The sequence below is a fragment of the Pagrus major genome, chromosome 3 (genome assembly GCF_040436345.1).
Source record: "Pagrus major chromosome 3, Pma_NU_1.0".
Lineage (NCBI taxonomy): Eukaryota > Metazoa > Chordata > Actinopteri > Spariformes > Sparidae > Pagrus > Pagrus major.
In genome coordinates, this window is record NC_133217.1 from 2,197,207 (window position 1) to 2,214,721 (window position 17,515).

The 17,515-nt window shown below is 42.3% G+C and overlaps 2 protein-coding genes across 2 annotated transcripts; both read left to right on the forward strand.

Moving 5' to 3' along the window:
• Positions 1-214: 214 nt before the first annotated feature.
• gnb3b (guanine nucleotide binding protein (G protein), beta polypeptide 3b) lies at positions 215-9,067 on the forward strand. The gene is made up of 9 exons (XM_073463277.1): positions 215-415; positions 3,834-3,944; positions 4,411-4,556; positions 5,470-5,533; positions 6,033-6,189; positions 6,275-6,341; positions 7,758-7,959; positions 8,097-8,313; positions 8,908-9,067. Exons 2-9 carry the CDS (start codon positions 3,876-3,878, stop codon positions 9,012-9,014), a joined length of 1,029 nt encoding a protein of 342 aa, XP_073319378.1. The 5' UTR covers positions 215-415; positions 3,834-3,875; the 3' UTR covers positions 9,015-9,067.
• Positions 9,068-11,488: 2,421 nt separating this feature from the next.
• On the forward strand, positions 11,489-17,395 carry tpi1a (triosephosphate isomerase 1a). The gene is made up of 7 exons (XM_073463278.1): positions 11,489-11,766; positions 13,581-13,704; positions 13,822-13,921; positions 14,100-14,217; positions 15,311-15,396; positions 16,093-16,180; positions 16,469-17,395. The coding sequence occupies exons 1-7, from the start codon at positions 11,655-11,657 to the stop codon at positions 16,585-16,587; spliced, it is 747 nt and encodes a 248-aa protein (XP_073319379.1). The 5' UTR covers positions 11,489-11,654; the 3' UTR covers positions 16,588-17,395.
• The last annotated feature ends 120 nt before the right edge of the window (positions 17,396-17,515 follow it).

Consider the following 17,515-nt stretch of genomic DNA (forward strand, 5'->3'; position numbering starts at 1 on the left):
CTGTTCCCTTTCTCCTCCCGTCCTTGTTCTTTCATTTCTTCACCTGCTCTTGTCTTTTGACCTCATAACCTGATTTTCTCCCTCCAATCGGTTTACCTGCCTCCTCTCGCCATGTTCCCTCTCCCCGTCTCTCTCTCTCTCTCTCTCCCTCTCTCTCTCCTTGCCTCTCTATTTCCATCTTTGAGCTTTATCCCTTCATCCCTTATCTCCTTCATCCCCTCCAATCCTCATCTGTTCTTCACTGTGGTGGAAGGGACAGAGAAAGAGAGAGTTTTTCACAAGTAAGCTGCTAGCAGTCTGCCGGGGGAGAGCGTCGGAGGAGCCAGCTCACAGGTGGTGCACCCTGGGATTGTGGGAATCTAAAGACACAGAGCCAGAGGGACCAGGAGCTGCAGCCGGTGCAGAAGAAGAGAAGGTGAGTTTCCCTCTTTTATGCTCCTGAAGTTGCTTCAGGTGCCTCTACTGCTGCTGGAGAAGGTTTGGAGCGTCGTCTTACTTTTGTGAGATTTTAAAGACAAGAAGTACGGAGAAAGGATTTTTGTTTTTTTGTGAGCTTTTGAGAAACAGGAAGTGGATATTTCCTTCAGTTTGCAACACGGAGATTGATGGGAAACTTGTTTATTAATGGAGATTTTCCACACATGGCCACTTGTAACCCTTGAAATGTAGCTGCAGCTGAAGTTTGTGCTTTTTTTTTTGGAGAAGCATGAGCTTTCCTTCAGTGTTCACTCTCTTGTTTTAGAAAACTCAGCTGCCATTTCTCATGCAGAAGGCTACCCCTGCTGTTTTTAACAGCATCTTGAAGCATTGATTTCTCTCGTGAACGATTTATCATCCGATGTAACAGTTTCTTAAACCCTTTGAAGGTGATCTTTGGATTGTAGGGAAGCTGCCAAAGAGGATTGGTGCCTCAGGTGTGGCAGCAGTAAGCTGCAGCCTCGTCTATCATACAAGGCCAAAACCTCATCTGGCCCTCTTTGTCTACACACTCCTACCTACGCTGCAGGTTCGGTTGCTATTGGAAACTACTTTGTTTCTAACTTATTCAAATACCTTTTTCGACTTGTTTGAGAGCAGCTGCATTTATGTGTCAGGACAGGACAGTCGAGGAGGAGCTGCTGATGTTTGACTGAAACAAACCCTCCACATCTCCCACCGTGCACACCGCCCTCCCTCCTTCCTCTCTCTGATCCGGAGGTAAAGAGCAGTCAGTAATCGGATGACAGGAGATTTGACCGGTAAAGCTTCCCTTAAGATCTCCTGCCCGGGATTTAAAAGCCCTGTAGCAACCGCCGCCGCTGCTGCTGCTCCTCCCATATCCTCCACCCTCCTCCCTCCAGCCTCCGTCCTGCATCCTGTCACAGGTTCAAGCTGCTACCTGCACAGCACGTAGTCCTTCACCTCCACCGTGAACGGATCTGCCGACCTTTGACATACATGCAGGGACATGGACTAATTACTCGATTGCTCTTTTGAGTCGTTTTTCCATTAAACGATTGAAGGTAAAGGCTCCGAAAAAACTGATAGAAATGGAAAAATTCTCATCGCAATTTGCAGAGGACAGACAGTTTTAGACTCAAAGCACATAAAACAGATTTTTTTGCAGAGACTGAATGTGCAGATGCTTTTTTTCTGTTCTAGTTTTATGTCTCCAGCACCTCAGCTGACTTTGAGACCCGGTGAGCAGTGTTTTATCCCTCGTTTTGAATCCAGTGTGACATATTAAACTGGCTTATTTCATCCGCTGAACCCTTAAAAACTTATTTGCAATTTGCATTATACAGCAATCATCTACAAACTCATCAACGCAACTCACAAACTGCAGTGTATCACCGCAAATTTACTGCTGCAAACTGCTAGAATACTAAATAAATGATAAATACAACTTTATTTATAGAGCACCTTTAAAAACAGAGTTTACAAAGTGCGTTGGCAGTAAAGCAAAAGCAGGAAACTCAGGACGACAATATCACAGAATAAGTCTTGTCTGAGGTGAAGTTAAAACGAGAACGCAGAACAGAAAATGTAGAAACACAGAAGTTGATATGAATCATTACAAGTAAAAGGAATAAAAGTGATTACAGACAAAAAAGAGAAGAGAGAGAAGAAAAAAATGAAAGTGAATGTAAAAAAAATGCAGAAATATAAATAAATAAAAGAATAAAAACAATAGAGGACGATTGGAAGACGACTAAACATGATGATCAGAAAACGTGTTGAAACTGTTGCATAGAGCATTTAAATAAAAAGAGGTTGAAGTTCTTTCTTCATTCATTTTGTCTCATTAACAACCTTTCAAAGTGTCTTTTTGTGTCTAAATATCAGGTGAAAATACTTTCTAAGACTCTGAGGAGCAGGTTTTAGTTTAGGAAGATTTAAGATAACAGAAGATACTTTATTTTGCCTGGTCGCTCTCAGAGACCAGCAGCAGTCGAGGACAAGATAAAAACAAGATGGAGAGAAGAGTTTCCTCGTCAATTAGCAGAATCATGCTCGGAGGAAGTTGGTGTTCAATTAGTCAGACGTCAGCATCCTATTACAGAGTATTAGCCGTGTACAGTGAGCTACTGCACGCAGGGCTTTCAGGACATCAACATTAATGTCGAAGTACGAGTCAAGTCAACAGTCAGAGTCACAGTCCATCAGAGGAAACATTGAGTTCACTACTTAAATAACGTTTCAGCTACGAGTCAGTCAGAAAAGACAACGAGGGAGCAAAAGGTTTTAGATCTCATGTTAAACACCCGTCACTCCCTCCTTGTGACTGAAACGATTATTTTATTGGGTCTGTGTGTTTTGGGTTCAAGCTAACGAGCTAACTCAAAGAGTTGACCTCACAAAGCTGAGGGTAGTTAATGAGTAAGTATCCAAAAACTGAGCATGAATGTTGGATTTCATCTGACAAAATGCTTCCCAGAGCTGCTGTTTCTCTCAAAGTGAGAAACGAAAGCATGATGGCTAAATATCTGACAACAAAGATGAGCTGTGAGGGGAAATTCTGATGCAACAGCTCGAATTAAAGAACTTTGAGTCAGTTGATGAAAACTTAAAGAGGAAGACATTTTCTGGGGAACTCTCAGGTATATTTGCTCACTCTGTAAGGAAGGAGAGTTCTGGGTCTCATTTCCGACTCTTTGGGATCGCCGGTCGGGTCGGTCGTCATCCCACAGCGTCAGTATTTGATGAGTTGGGATGAGACTTAAACATCAACCATGGACCTTTAAGATTAGACTTCCTTCTGATCTGATTCATTCACACCTCTGTCCCTCCTTTACTTCTCTCTGTCCATATTAGGTTGATCTTTTCTTCTGTCTCACACATTCCTACTCCTTCCTTTTCTTTTCTCTTCTCTTTCCTTCGTCCTCCTCACCTCTCCCGTCTCTTCACACCCTGAACATCATATCTGAACCGGTGTTTGACCTGCCGGTATTACAACTTCAGGCAGGGATTCAACCTGTCAGGTATGCGTCTAATCTTCGCTCTAGACTTGATGGTGTAACGGCAACCCAAGTTGATCCAGATCAACGTATCAGGGTCACTGAGTGATGAGCAGCCTGGTCACTGGACCTGTGTGTACCTGGACGGTACTGAAGGCTGGCAGCAGGAGGATCCTGACAGCAGTTGTGTGGAGACACTGAAGGCAGTAACATTCCTGTAGGAGATGTTCTGACTTGTTGATACTTTAAATAATTGACACGATGTAAGAAGACAGATGTTCTCGTCGTGTAAATAACTCTGAACCATCCCGAGTTTGAATTATTCATCCAGGCTTTGTTCCCAAAGATCAACAGCGAACTGATTGTTTTCTCTCTCTCTCTTTTTTCTCGTTTCAGAGTTTCGTTTCCCGTCAGTAACATCCCTGAGCAACCGTCGCCATGGCAGCTGAGAAAGCTGAAATGGATGCACTGAAAAAGGAGTGCGATGGCCTCCGTGCACAGATTGAGGTGAGCAGCACCGCCTGCAGGAGAAACACACAGGACTCATTCAAACCGCGGTAGACGCTGTTCTCATCCATCGATCGGATAATATATAGTTTTATATGTTTTCATGTATGTTTTATTTCATTTTTTATTGTAAAGCACTTTGATATGTATTTAGATTTGTTTGAACGGTGCTATATAAATAAAGTTTGATTGATCAGTTGATGTTGCTCGTACTAGCACTGCCGCTATCCTTATCCTCCTGCCTTTTACATTATTTAGAGAAGCTCCAACAAATCGATTGTAGTTGTTATTATTTCTTTTAAACATATTTTTTAATTCATACCTCAAAAAAAGGAAGAATTTAATTTAGTTTTTTAAATGTTCATACGATAAAAACACTTGAAATTGACCCTGAATGACATCATCTTCTTCAACTCTTTTCTTCTTCTCGTCCCTCCATCATGTCGTTCCCCCGTGTGGCCACCAGGCGGCCCGTAAGGCTGTGAATGACGGCAGCATGTCTGCAGCAGCAGGGGGCGTGGCCTCAGTGGGCCGAGTCCAGCTGAAGCTCAGGAAGACACTGAAGGGTCACCTGGCTAAAATCTATGCCATGCACTGGTCAGCTGACTCCAGGTGAGGACGGCCAGGTGGAGACGGGAGTTAAAAGACGATTTTATTCACATGTTAGTAGACGAGTGTCCGACTGCAGCAGCTTCGATTTTCCTGCTGTGGCCCGTCTGTAACCTCAGTGCGTCAGTAGATGTCAGTCCCATGTTTGGATAAAGTTTCAGGTCGGTGCTTCCTGCCACAGATTCACAGTTAAGGTCAAGCTATAGCTTAGGCCTTTAGAAAGGTTCAATTTAAAATAAAAACAATATTGTATTATAATAACAATCAGTTAAAGCTGTTGTGAGATCAGAATGCTCTTTAAACATGCAGGATCCATCACTATTTTTGATATTTTATGACTTGAGTACAGCAGAGGGAAAGAGAGTCAGTCAATTAACGACGACTTCAGATCTAATAGCTGCTTGTTTTTGGTCCGTGGTCCACCGTTAAGTTTTAGTTTTGGTCTCTCCAAGGAAGACACCCCTGGCCGAGGTCATGCTTTATTATTTGTGGTGAAAGAAAACACACGTAGGACAAACATTCACTCAGACAAACATCTGTGCAGCTCATAAATCTGACATTTCATCAAAATGAAGCTAAAACTTTAGCAGCCAGTCTCACGGCAGACAGCAGACGAGACCATCAGCGAACAGGCTGCTGTTTTTACACAGGTATTATTAACGGCTCTGCTCGGGTCCGATCACATAGAGACACCATCGCGGTCCATCCTGCGGTGTCTCTGTCACTTGCCTCCAAAACGAATATATTTATTATAACCAGTCGCTAGAACAGAACATAAAAGGCATGAAGACAACATATTGATTATGGTTGAGACTTTATCAATGGACCATGAGCAGTGTGATGATGATGAGCTGCAGCCGGACTGTTTTTAAGTATAATGATGTGAGTCACGCTCACACGCTCGTCTCTCTCACAGGTCAATGGTCAGCGCATCACAGGACGGCAAGCTCCTCGTCTGGGACTGTTTCACAGGAAACAAGGTGAGCTCAAGTCTGTGTTATAAAGGTCTCATGAGGAGCTTCAGGTTGATGCAGAGACATGTTTTTTGTTATATTGCGGGTTTGTTTGGTCCGGATCTGGTCTCCAGAACACAGGTTCCCATAACACAGCTGTGTGACTACAGCTGGATCTTATTCTGGCCCTTTGCCCACTGAACCGGTCCAGACAAACTGTGCTGTGCTTTTTTAAAATGAGCATTAAAGAACTTTAGTCAGTCTACCATGATTGCAGATTTTTTTAAGGTTAGGTAAAAGAAAGGGACCAGCTAAGAAACACGATAACATGCAAGAAATTTGACCTTTTTTGACTAATTTTGTTGAGTTAAGTAAATCTTTTATCATGTTTTTTTAGTTACAGGAGTTGAAGTGTGGTCAGTGATGGTTTGACTTTGGACTCTGGTGTTTCCATCATGTCAGGAGTGAAGTCATGCAGGTTGCACCCTGATGTGTGAAGGCTGTAATCTAAATTTCTCCCTCCCAGTTGGTTGCTGTCCCACTAAAGTCGGCCTGGGTGATGAGCGTCGCCTTCGCCCCCTCTGGTAACCTGGTGGCCAGCGGCGGTCTGGACAACATGTGCACGGTGTACAACATCAAGGCCGCCAGCCCCAAGACCCTCAGGGAGCTGGACGCGCACACAGGTGAGGAGGACGCCATCTTGTCTCCCTGAGTGAACTCACACAGACTCACACAAAACTGATGTGTTGACTTGTTTTTTCCTCTCAGGTTACCTGTCCTGCTGCCGTTTCCTTAGCGACACTGAGATCCTGACAGCCTCTGGCGACACCACCTGGTGAGTTTGGTATCATCCACTCGATGCTGCTGGAGACAACTGAAAAATGTTGTGTTTTAAAAGGAGGAGCCTCCAGACAAAATGAAACACATTTTAAATGAACTTAACACGTTTTTTTTGCGTGTTGCAGCAACACATCTGCTCTGTAAATCAGCTGTTCTGTGCTCTGCTTTGAGGATAAATCAGAAACCAACAGAAATAAATCTATACTTCATATTTTTCAGACAAACGCAACTAAAATACTAAAAAGAGATAATATTATTATTATCATTTCAAAAGATTATTATCTTAACCGATTAGCTCTGAGTTACTAAGTAGAGGAGACTATTGCATTTAAGTTGTACGAGCTAAAACATTTATATAACTATAATCACTCGTCTGCTTCACTGTGTGAATCTAAAATAATCTGTATCCAGAGCGGAGTTCGTATTTTATTCACTACAGATCGAGGGATTGTAATCTGCATGCCGGCATTATTAAAGGACAACTACAACAATTTGGTCAATAATCTAATTGTTGTCTTAAAAGTTGTTAGATGATAAAAAACAGTTTTCTCTCAGTGTTTTGGTCCATTAGACTGTAGATGAACACAAACAGCTATCTATCAAAGTTCCCTCTTTACATGTCGTATTTATGTTTTGAACACAGAAGAAATATTTTATAAGACTGTGTTTATTGCTCCTGATCCTGATAGTTTAAGCTGTTTATTGACCTGCAGCCTCCCAGAACATTTTAAAATGATTGATCCACAATCATAATAATGTTTTTAAGGAAAAGTTTCTACAAGCTCTGTAGATATTTAAAACATTGTCGACATAAAAAAGTATCAGCAAGAACTTTAAAAATAAGTCCTTGAAAGTTGAATTTTAAATGTTTTTAGTGAACTTTTCAGATGCATAAAGCTCAAACTCAACAAGGCGATGTGAGTTTTTTCACTTTCAGTCCGTTCTCATGTCTTAAATGTACTTTTTATATTATATACGCCATGACAGGGCTGTAACTAATGATTATCTTTTATTTTACTATAAACTGATCAATCATTAAGTCTATAAAATGTAAAATAAATAATGCTCATCACAGTTTCCCAGAGGCCGAAGTGACGTCTTCACAGTTCTTCTTTTCTCCAACCAACAGTCCAAAACTCTTCATTTACCGACAGAAATGACAAATGACTCACGTTTAAGAAGCCGGAACCAGCAAATAATTCACATTTCTGCTTGAAGAATGATTGAAAAGATAAAATGATTATCAAAAAAGTTGGGATCTAATTTTCCTTATCGATTATTCAGCTAATCGTGGCAGCTCTGCTCCGTGATTCGTCCAAAACCGACGCAAAACTGACGTTTATGAATCATTTCTGACAAATATAAGAGACCGACCCAAACGGACTCGTGCCTCTCTCCTCTCTCCTCCCAGCTGTCTGTGGGACCTGGAGACCGGCAAGCAGAAGATCATCTTCACCAACCACATTGGAGACTGCATGTCGCTGGCTCTCTCCGCCGACATGAACACCTTCATCTCTGGAGCCTGCGACTCTCTGGCCAAGCTGTGGGACCTGAGGGAAGGCACCTGCAAGCAGACCTTCTCCGGACACACCAGCGACATCAACGCCATCTCTGTGAGGAGCCACACACACACACACACACACACACACCTGGAATGTTACACCTGTTTCTATGAGTTTCCATCGTTTCTCTGACGGGTGTTTCCTCCACAAAACGTTTCTGTGTCTTCTTCTTCCTCCGCCCGCCTCAGTACTTCCCCAGCGGAAACGCCATCGTCACAGGCTCCGACGACTGCAGCTGCAAGATGTACGACCTGCGCTCCGACCAGGAGGTGGTCAACTACCAGGACAGCAGCCTGAACGCCGGCGTCACGTCTCTGGCTCTGTCCAACTCGGGTCGCCTTATCTTCGCTGGCTACGACGACTTCAACTGCCACATCTGGGACTCACTGAAGGGAGAGAAAGTCGGTGAGTGGGGAAAAGGATTCACTGTGAACGCGATGTGTCTGATACGGACGTCGACCTCGGACGTGTCTGTGGTTTACAGAAACATTAACTGAGGGTGCAGAACATTTAAATCTGCATCATAAAACACTTAATAAGTCACGTTTTCATCGCATGTTGTGATAAAAGGTTAAAAGAGACGATAAAACAGGCAACAGCTGGTTCGTTCTGTCAGATCAGTTTACATTCAGCTTTTCTGGTAACCTTAACCCTTTCCTTTCCTTTCCTTTCCTTTCCTTTCCTGTTATCCTTTCATTTATCTTGATTTTTTTCCTTTTCTTTAATTTCCTCCTCTTGTCTTTCAATCTTTTCATTCCCTTTTTTCTCCTTTCTTTGCTTTTCTTTCTTCCTTCCCTTCCTTCTTTTTGTTCGTTTCCTTTACTTTCATTCCTTCCTTTTGCAAACTGTCTCATCTTCCTTTCTTTCCTTTCCTTTTTCTGCATGCCCTTTCCTCTTCACTCCCCTTTCTCGTCTCCTCTTCTTTCTTTGTTAACCATGCCCTGTTCTCATCTTTCTTTCCCTTTCCTTACTTCCTGCCTTCCTTCCTCTTTCCTCCAGGTGTGCTGTCCGGCCACGACAACAGGGTGAGCTGCACCGGTGTCCCTGAGGACGGTATGGGCGTCTGCACAGGATCCTGGGACAGCTTCCTCAAACTGTGGAACTGAGGCGTCCCGGCGGAGGAGAAACACCGGGAGGAGGAGGAGGAGGAGGAGAGGAGGAGGAGGAGGAGAGGGGGAGGAAGAGGGTGGAGATAGGGAGGAGAGGAAAATAAAGGAGGAGGGTGGAGCGTTTTGATTCAGAGGTCTTCCTCTCTTTCTCTCTCCCTCTCTGCTTCCTCCTCATTCATGTATGCAAAACTGACGAGAGGTTGCGAGTGAGTCGACTTGTATAAATGGCATCAGGTAGCCGGAGCACGATGCATCCCGCCGTACGTTCACCACGGTTTTGTTGTTGTCGAGACGATTTAAACACTGAAAAAAATGTAAAAAACATAGCACATTATTCACAATGATGAAGATAAGCTCTTACTGAGAACGTCAATTAAAACTCATTTTAGATTTTTGACAATAAAAAAAAGAGAAAGAACACGTGAATATTGAAAATAAGACTGTAGGCGTACAGATTTATTTTTATCGTATTTGAAGAGCCCTGCACTTATTTAGACGAAAGATCGATATGTACATTTATTTGTATTTTATAGTTTAACACGTTAGGACGGAGAGTTGATGTACAGTGTCTTTTATTTTTCTTTTCTTTTCTTTTTCTTTTTGTTTTCGGGGCTGCACGTATCCAGAGTACGTGTGTGCGCGTGTGTGTGTGTGGTAGAGCCGCCATCTTGGGTCCTCTGCTAACAACCAGCAGGCTCTGTGTTGATCCAAGATGGCGGCTGCTGTTTTTTCCCCCGTCTCACCGTGAAAATCTGAAGAAGGATGGAGGGTTGGAAGGTGGAGCCAGGCTGCCGTGAGGACTGGCTGCCGGGTGTTGGGCGGTGTGACCTGTGAAAACGCTCTGTAAAGACCTGTAAACTTTATTTTACTCCCCCTGGATTCAGCTGCATTTTGTAGTACTTTTACACTCGTGCAGTTCCTCTGTAAAAAGACGAAATGTTTGTTGAAAATCTTTCTAATAAACATAGAATTCTGCATTAACACAACGTCACGGTCTCTGTGTTTGTGTGTCTTAATGCGTCACGGGACGATCGTAGAATAAAGAAATTATACTTTTACATGTTGCAGCTCTTGAGCTCTCTGGAGGACGAATGAGTCCGGAGGGAAGCTTCAACACACAACAGCAGGATGACTCACACCTGCACACAACAGCAGGGAGGACGGACACATGCTGGTGTAACACTGAGGCTTTTTAATTAACTTTCTTTAATCTTAGGATGGAAACTAACATGGTTCATCTTTTAGATTCATCTGCAAACGTGGACACAGAAAATTTCCGATCATCCTGGGATGTGGAGGGTTTTTTAAGCCTTGCAATCGGTTGACATTTTATTATTTATTATTATTTATTTATATTTCTTGGCTGATTTCAGTATTTTAATATAGATATATAATACATATACATTAATCAAGTGTGTTTCTCACTTATTTATTCCTGAAGAGAGATTTTATGTTGCAACATTTTACAGGCAGAATTATTAAACATTTAACTGAATGAATGAAATATAAAAACTCTTGTAGCTGTTTTATTTTTGGTGTCTGCTCAATTTTTCGCAGCGGTATACACTGGTTTCAAGGTTTACCATGGTAGCCTATGGAAAATGAAGTGTTTTTCTCACAGGACATGATATTTTTGTGAAATTATAGTAAATAAAAAAATAATAAATGTTTATATTCCTTTAAAAATCATTGTAAGTGACAAAGTACGATGATTCGTGGCACGAAGCATCAGTATTGTTGCCACAACTATTAACTAAAGTTTAATCAACTATAAATGTGCATATTTTATCATATATAATTGTTAAGTTTAATGATATGACAGATATTATATTATAAAGTGTTACCAAATATATATATTAAGATATGAAAGACCCAGAAAAACATAGCGAGGACATGACCTCAGTGTCCTCAATGATATCTACAGTCCTGCTATAAAATAAAGGGAACTAGTCATATGTGATATATTGCATTTTGAAAGTAGCTATTATAAAATATATTAAAGAGTACTTGTACTCTGTCCTACTTAAGTAAAAGTACTTAAGTATTGGCATCAAAATATACTTTAAGTTATAAAAGTAAAAGTACTCATATTTTTATATTAGCACGTGAAGGCCGGTTAAGTCAACGACCCAGACGTGTCCTTAACGACTCTGTGAGGAAACTCCTACACACAAACCGTCCAGTTTCCTCCGATACAGCTCAGAATTAATCTATTAATTACTCGATTACTTGTTTTGTCTGCAAATGGGGGAAGAGCAGTGGAGTAACTATGTCATGTGAACACAGTGAGCAGGAAAAAGTGTTTTTTCCCTCAGAAATATGGTGATGAAGCATAAAACAGAAAAGGAAATGACATCAGTACAGAGGAGGAGGACACTATGTCACCAGCAGGTGGCGGTAATGACCCAAAAAAATGTTTAAATTTCTGTATAAACCCAAAGAAGAAGAAGAAGAGGTGTTTTCGCCAGTGTTGGTGCTGATATTTCCGACAGCACCTGAAGCGCACACAGCCGGACCCGTCCTCCCCTGCAGCAGTCGGACCCTCCGGACCTCCACCTGCTCCTCACCGGCCCCTCACCGGCCACCAGCCCCCGTCAGCGGCGCTCCTCACCGGCTACCAGACGCCCCTCAGCGGCCATGGCGCTCCGGAGGTTCTTCGTGGGAGGAAACTGGAAGATGAACGGGAACAAGGAGAGTCTGGAGGAGCTCATCAGCAGCCTGAACACCGCCAGCCTGCACGACCAGACCGGTAACCCTTCATCACCATCATCATCATCATCATCATCATCACCATCATCACAGTGTGTATGTGGTTCTGATCCACCGATCAATCAAATAATCGATGAGTAATCAGACTCAGAGAGGAAACACTGCAGCTCTGATCGCATAATGACCTGGAGTCACGTGACGAGGATGAGCTGCAGAGAGGCCTCTGACGTCACTGTCCTCCGCAGAGTAACCGAGTACTTTTACTCAAGTACTGTGTAATTTAAAGAGTGCTTGTACTCTCTCCTGCAGGAGTAAAAAGTACAAAAGTATTGACATCAAAATATACTTTAAGTTGTAAAAGTGAATGTGCTCACTCAGCAGAATCATTAGTATCCGATTACTTTAATGTCGCAGCTGATACAGGTGGAGCCAGTTTTAGTTACTTTAGAGTTTACTGCTGGATCTAATGAGGAAATGTAATCTGATACATGTATATCAGTATTTCTGCAAAAAGAGTATTTCTACTCTGATACTTTCAGCTGATCAGTGGTGGAATGTAAAGAAAGTACATTTACTCAAGTACTTGAACACAGTTTTGAGGTAGTAGTTACATTCCACCAGTGGCAGCTGGTATTGATTAATCATCATTTACATTTTTAGTAAACAATCAATTCTAACGTCTACAAAATCAACATCCTGTCACAACATCTGAGAGACATCTCAAAACAGAAAGGTAATCGATTACTCGTATAAAACAACTAAATTGTCACATGTGAGAAGCTACAGCCGGAGAGTGTTTGCTCGATCAATGACTTCACCCATCAATCAATTAATAAAGATTCAGTAATCAGGATTATAACAAGGCTCCGGGCTGCGACTTGTGTGAAGATAATAAATAATATGTCAGTATTTCTGCAAAAAGAGTATTTCTACTTTGATACTTTTAGCTGATCAGTGGTGGAATGTAACTAAGTACATTTACTCAAGTGCTTAAGTACAGTTGTGAGGTCGTATTTCCACAACTGGAAACTAAAACTGAACAACAAATTATTTAGTCTATTAAGTATCAAACAAGCGGATAAATAAGTTGATTCGTCCAAAACCAAAAAGTAATCGATTACTAATCAATATAAAACAGAGAAAAGCAGCAAATCATCAGATTTCAGGAGCAACAGCCGGAGAACGTTTTGTGATTTTGCTTTATGAACGACTTTAAACATCAAACAAGAATTTAAAATTCAGAAATCAGATTTATTTTCATTTTCATTCAGATTTAAAAAATATTTTTTAACAAAAAAAACACAAAGAAAATACACAAATACTGCAGTAGTGCTACACATGCAGCCAGAGTCTCAGTAAGACGGATTCAGACGGCAACATTTATCTGCACCTTTCCTCCCGTTTACAATCGTTTACGTGATGTGTTGAGAAATAACGTTAAATGAAAAGTTACAGTTCGTCTGGAGCTCAAATGAACCTAAACGTGCTGTTTTAGTGCTTCAACGTGATGACGGCCACTCTGAGGCTGTTAGTGAAGGAACTAAAGATAAATGTGACCCAATTAAATTTAATTAAATTAACCATTTCAGTCCAGTCGAGGGCTGAAAGGCACATTTAGGCACAACTTCACTTTCTCCTCCTGACGGCGTCCTGCAAACTTCAGACACACTGAGTTTTATTTCTCGGGACAGAAGTGAAGAGTTAAGATGGATAACGTGTAAATAAATGTTGAACGTAAGGACGTAAAGAAAGAAAGAGTCGATGTGTGGAGCGATGGTGATGATGGAGGGAAACCACACAAGACCAAACAGAAGTAGATGAATATAAACTTAAAGTCTAGCTGGTTTGTTTCAGAGGTGGTGTGTGGCGCTCCCTCCATCTACCTGGACTTCGCTCGCTCCAGTCTGGACCCCAGGATCGGCGTCGCAGCCCAGAACTGCTACAAGGTGGCCAAGGGAGCGTTTACAGGGGAGATCAGGTATCAGCTGAGTGAATACACTCATGAATTGTTTAAAAAAAAGACTGGAGGCTGATGAATATTAAAATAATTTAATCCTCTGCCTCAGTTCTCTAACGTTGTTTCCTGTCCCTCCAGTCCGGCCATGATAAAGGACTGCGGGGTGGACTGGGTCATCCTGGGACACTCCGAGCGCCGTCACGTCTTCGGGGAGAGCGACGAGCTGATTGGACAGAAGGTGAGACACAAGAAAAAACTTCCAATCTAAGACGCTGGAACCAGGAAATGTATTTGGATGTATTCGTACAGCAGCAGCTAAAAAGTCGAACACTTTCCAGACACTACAGCAGTGTTGTTGTACCTGTTAACATGTTGCAGACACACGTCAGGTAAAGTTCTGGTTCTGTCGGTCTCAGGTGGCTCACGCTCTGGAGAGCGATCTGGGTGTGATCGCCTGCATCGGGGAGAAGCTGGAGGAGCGCGAGGGAGGCACCACAGAAGAAGTCGTCTACGCTCAGACGCAGGTCATCGCAGGTAAACGCAGGAAATACACATTTTTACCATCTTTTTTAATAACTCTGTTTATCTTCACTTTCTTATTTTTAGACACGTTACAGCACTTCCGGTCTTGTCGGCAGGTGTTACTGTACGCTGATGAAGGTTTCACACCAAAACACATCAACATTTTTCTCCTTTCTTTGATTGAAACTTACCTTAACAGCCTTTTTTCCTAAAATACTGTATATTTTTAACAGAAATATGTTGAGGCCGACTCCTCATTTACAATATAACCGAGTGCGAAACCTGGAAAGAAACAGCGAGAATCACAAACAGGAAGCTTTAAATAAAGATAAAATAGTGAAAGCTTAGGAATAAATAAAGCAGCTCGAGGTGAAATAAGATGAGAGTAAACATTTTAATTGCCCAAAGGATTATTGATGATCTTCTCCCTGGTTTGCCCACTTCTGCACTCAAACGAGGCTGCACGCTGATTTAAAATGTAAATAGGTCGGTGGACTCTGCTGATGGAGGCTTTTCTTCAGACGCCGTCGTCTCGTTCGTCTGTTGAAGCAGGATGTTCTCCTCTGAAAACATCCTCTGCCTTTAATGGAGTGATATTCTGCTCATTATCAGGCGTAATGTTTTATTTTGTTGCTACTAGAACAGGTTTACGTGCTCTAATGCTCAAAAATCAAAACATCTTTAAGGCCCCTCCCTCCTGAACACCTGGTCTCCTCTGATTGGTCAGCTCACACACGCCTGAGCCAGCGACGCTGACAACAACAGAGCAGCTGTGTTGAATCAATTCTCATCTGACGAACCGGACGCGATGTGATGTCACGATGTCACAGTATTAAAGGCGGGGCTACTGACGAGGCGTTCAGGAGCAGTGTTTTCTGTGGGAGAGAGGAGTTTCTTCGACTTTTTTAACATTCGAGATCTTTAACATGCACAAGAACATTTATAACACGGAAGGAAAGGAAATGAAAAAGCACAATAAGTCTCCTTTAAGCATTCTTAACCCGATTAGTTCGAGTTTCTCAGTGTTTTTGTGTATTTTACATCAGAATGAGTTACTGGTTTGTACATTTTAATTGTCTGACGGAGGGATGTCGTTGTGTTCCAGACAACGTGAAGGACTGGGGGAAGGTGGTGCTGGCGTACGAGCCCGTCTGGGCCATCGGCACCGGCAAGACGGCCTCGCCTGAACAGGTACTGCTGACTCACTGCGTAAATCAGAGGACGATGACTCACGTTGTGTTGTTTATAGTAACAGCCCGGTGCGTTCACTGTCACAGTGGGTGTGTTCAGTGTTTCTGCCGTCATGTTGCCAGTAAACTCGGACTCCTGCAGATCCAGTTCGTCCAGTATAAACTCACCCGAGGCTGCACATTCAGCTGGTGACACTGGTTATTATGCTCCTTCAGGGCGTCTGCAAGTTCTTTAAATGCCTTTAAATAAAATAATATTTTAATTAGCGAGGTCTTAAATGTCGTAAACATTTTATCTAATTACATTTACTCCTCTTCTGATTTCTTTTTGTCAAGCTCTTCTGCGTCAAAGTCCACTTTTCTGATCATACCACTGTCTTTTTACTTTATATTTGTATTTACCTGTTGGCAAAATGTAGATTAACTCGCTCTAATGACCACATTCCTACATAAGACTTGCATTTCCACTTACCTGCATGCTTGAATAAGAAAAACAAGCCTTAGTGTCTGATACCTGTGGACAGCCTGGGCGGAGAACATTGAAACAACAGGAACATTTTTCTTGACATATATTTTCAGTATTCAGTTCTCAGACAGTGTTATCAAATGTGTTTTTTTAATATCACGGTTATCACAAGATTGCAACACCTTTAGTTTTAGTCATACAGGAAGTAAACACTCTTATGTGTGTGTCCAGGCTCAGGAGGTCCACGAGAAGCTGAGGGCGTGGATCAGAGCCAACGTGTCGGACGACGTGGCCGACTCTCTGAGAATCATCTACGGAGGTCAGTGACGATCTTTGAGTCGCTGCAGTTTTAACTTTGAAGCCTCCGTCTGCCGGTGTATCCTCCTGTGTTACTGCCTCATCTTGATGGATGTTTGTCAGGAGTTACTTCTTCAACCAAATATAAATTGAATGTTTTTTTCACAACCTGGAGCGAAAAAGGTCCACGCTCACCGTTACAGAGCAGATAAATGTCTCCTGTCACCTTGTTGCAGACTTTTCTGTTGTTTTGTTCGATCTGATTTCCCCACATCATCACTTTCCCCCCCTCTCTCTCTCCGTCCTCCAGGCTCAGTCACGGGAGTGAACTGCAGAGAGCTGGCGTCTCAGGACGACGTGGACGGCTTCCTGGTGGGCGGAGCCTCACTGAAACCTGAATTCGTCGACATCATCAACGCTCGAGCGTAACAGGAACGAGGAAAACGGCTCCATCGGGAACCAATGAGAAGCACCCGGCCCTTTAGATCATCACCTTGTGTCTGCAGACCGGGCCGACTGATCCACAGAGAGTTTTATTTTGAAAATATACGTTGGATGAGGTAGTTTTGTGTCTTTATTAGAGCAAAAACAATCAAACTACTGACTGTGTTTCCTCTTTTTACCATTAAGTCTGTTTCTAATAGTGTTGAATACATTTCAACATCTTGAAAACTTTACAGTAAGTCCTCACGTTTCAGATGGTTTAATGTTTCTCAGAGGAAATCACTTCAGCTTCAGGGTAAACACAAGTCTGGTTTTCATTTATTTTTCATTTTGTTACTCCAGAGGTGGAACGAGAGTTTAGAGTTCAGAATATTTTATGCAAACATTTCACTGTTTCTTTGATTTCCTCCTCATCAAACTGTGACAACGTTCAGGTACGTGAACGACAGGAAGCGTTGGTACCAGCAGAGGATCGGTCGGCCCGGCGTGTTTCGTGTGTGTGTTGTAACGTTGTATTAATGATGCACCTTCTCTCACTCAGCTGCACTAACTGTTACTTCAGGGCCCCTTCACAATAAAAGCTCTGGACAGAATGTACTAAAATAATAATAAAATATATGAATCAAGACTTTTATTGTGAAGTAGTCACCAGTAGGCACTATAAAGCTTTACGTAGTTACACTGCACTTTACCGCCGTACGTTCAACACTGGGTTAAAAGTGTTTGTCACACTAATACAAAGGATGTGAACAATGTAACAACTGAATGAATAAATACATGAAATTAAAACAGATATCACCTTTTTTTTATTCCAAACCTGGGGCCTACATTACCCACGATGCAACTGAGTGACATCACTGGGGGCTCCAGCTTCCTCTGGAGCCACAAAGGACTTTATACAACTTGTTTTAAC

Excerpts from the sequence above, each read along its gene's own strand:
- tpi1a (XM_073463278.1), top strand. The coding sequence starts at position 11,655 with ATGGCGCTCCGGAGGTTCTTCGTGGGAGGAAACTGGAAGATGAACGGG. Across the intron at positions 15,397-16,092 it reads AGACGGCCTCGCCTGAACAG|GCTCAGGAGGTCCACGAGAA; the intron begins GTACTGCTGACT and ends GTGTGTGTCCAG. Across the intron at positions 16,181-16,468 it reads TCTGAGAATCATCTACGGAG|GCTCAGTCACGGGAGTGAAC; the intron begins GTCAGTGACGAT and ends TCCGTCCTCCAG.
- gnb3b (XM_073463277.1), top strand. The coding sequence starts at position 3,876 with ATGGCAGCTGAGAAAGCTGAAATGGATGCACTGAAAAAGGAGTGCGAT. Across the intron at positions 4,557-5,469 it reads CACTGGTCAGCTGACTCCAG|GTCAATGGTCAGCGCATCAC; the intron begins GTGAGGACGGCC and ends TCTCTCTCACAG. Across the intron at positions 6,342-7,757 it reads GCCTCTGGCGACACCACCTG|CTGTCTGTGGGACCTGGAGA; the intron begins GTGAGTTTGGTA and ends CTCTCCTCCCAG.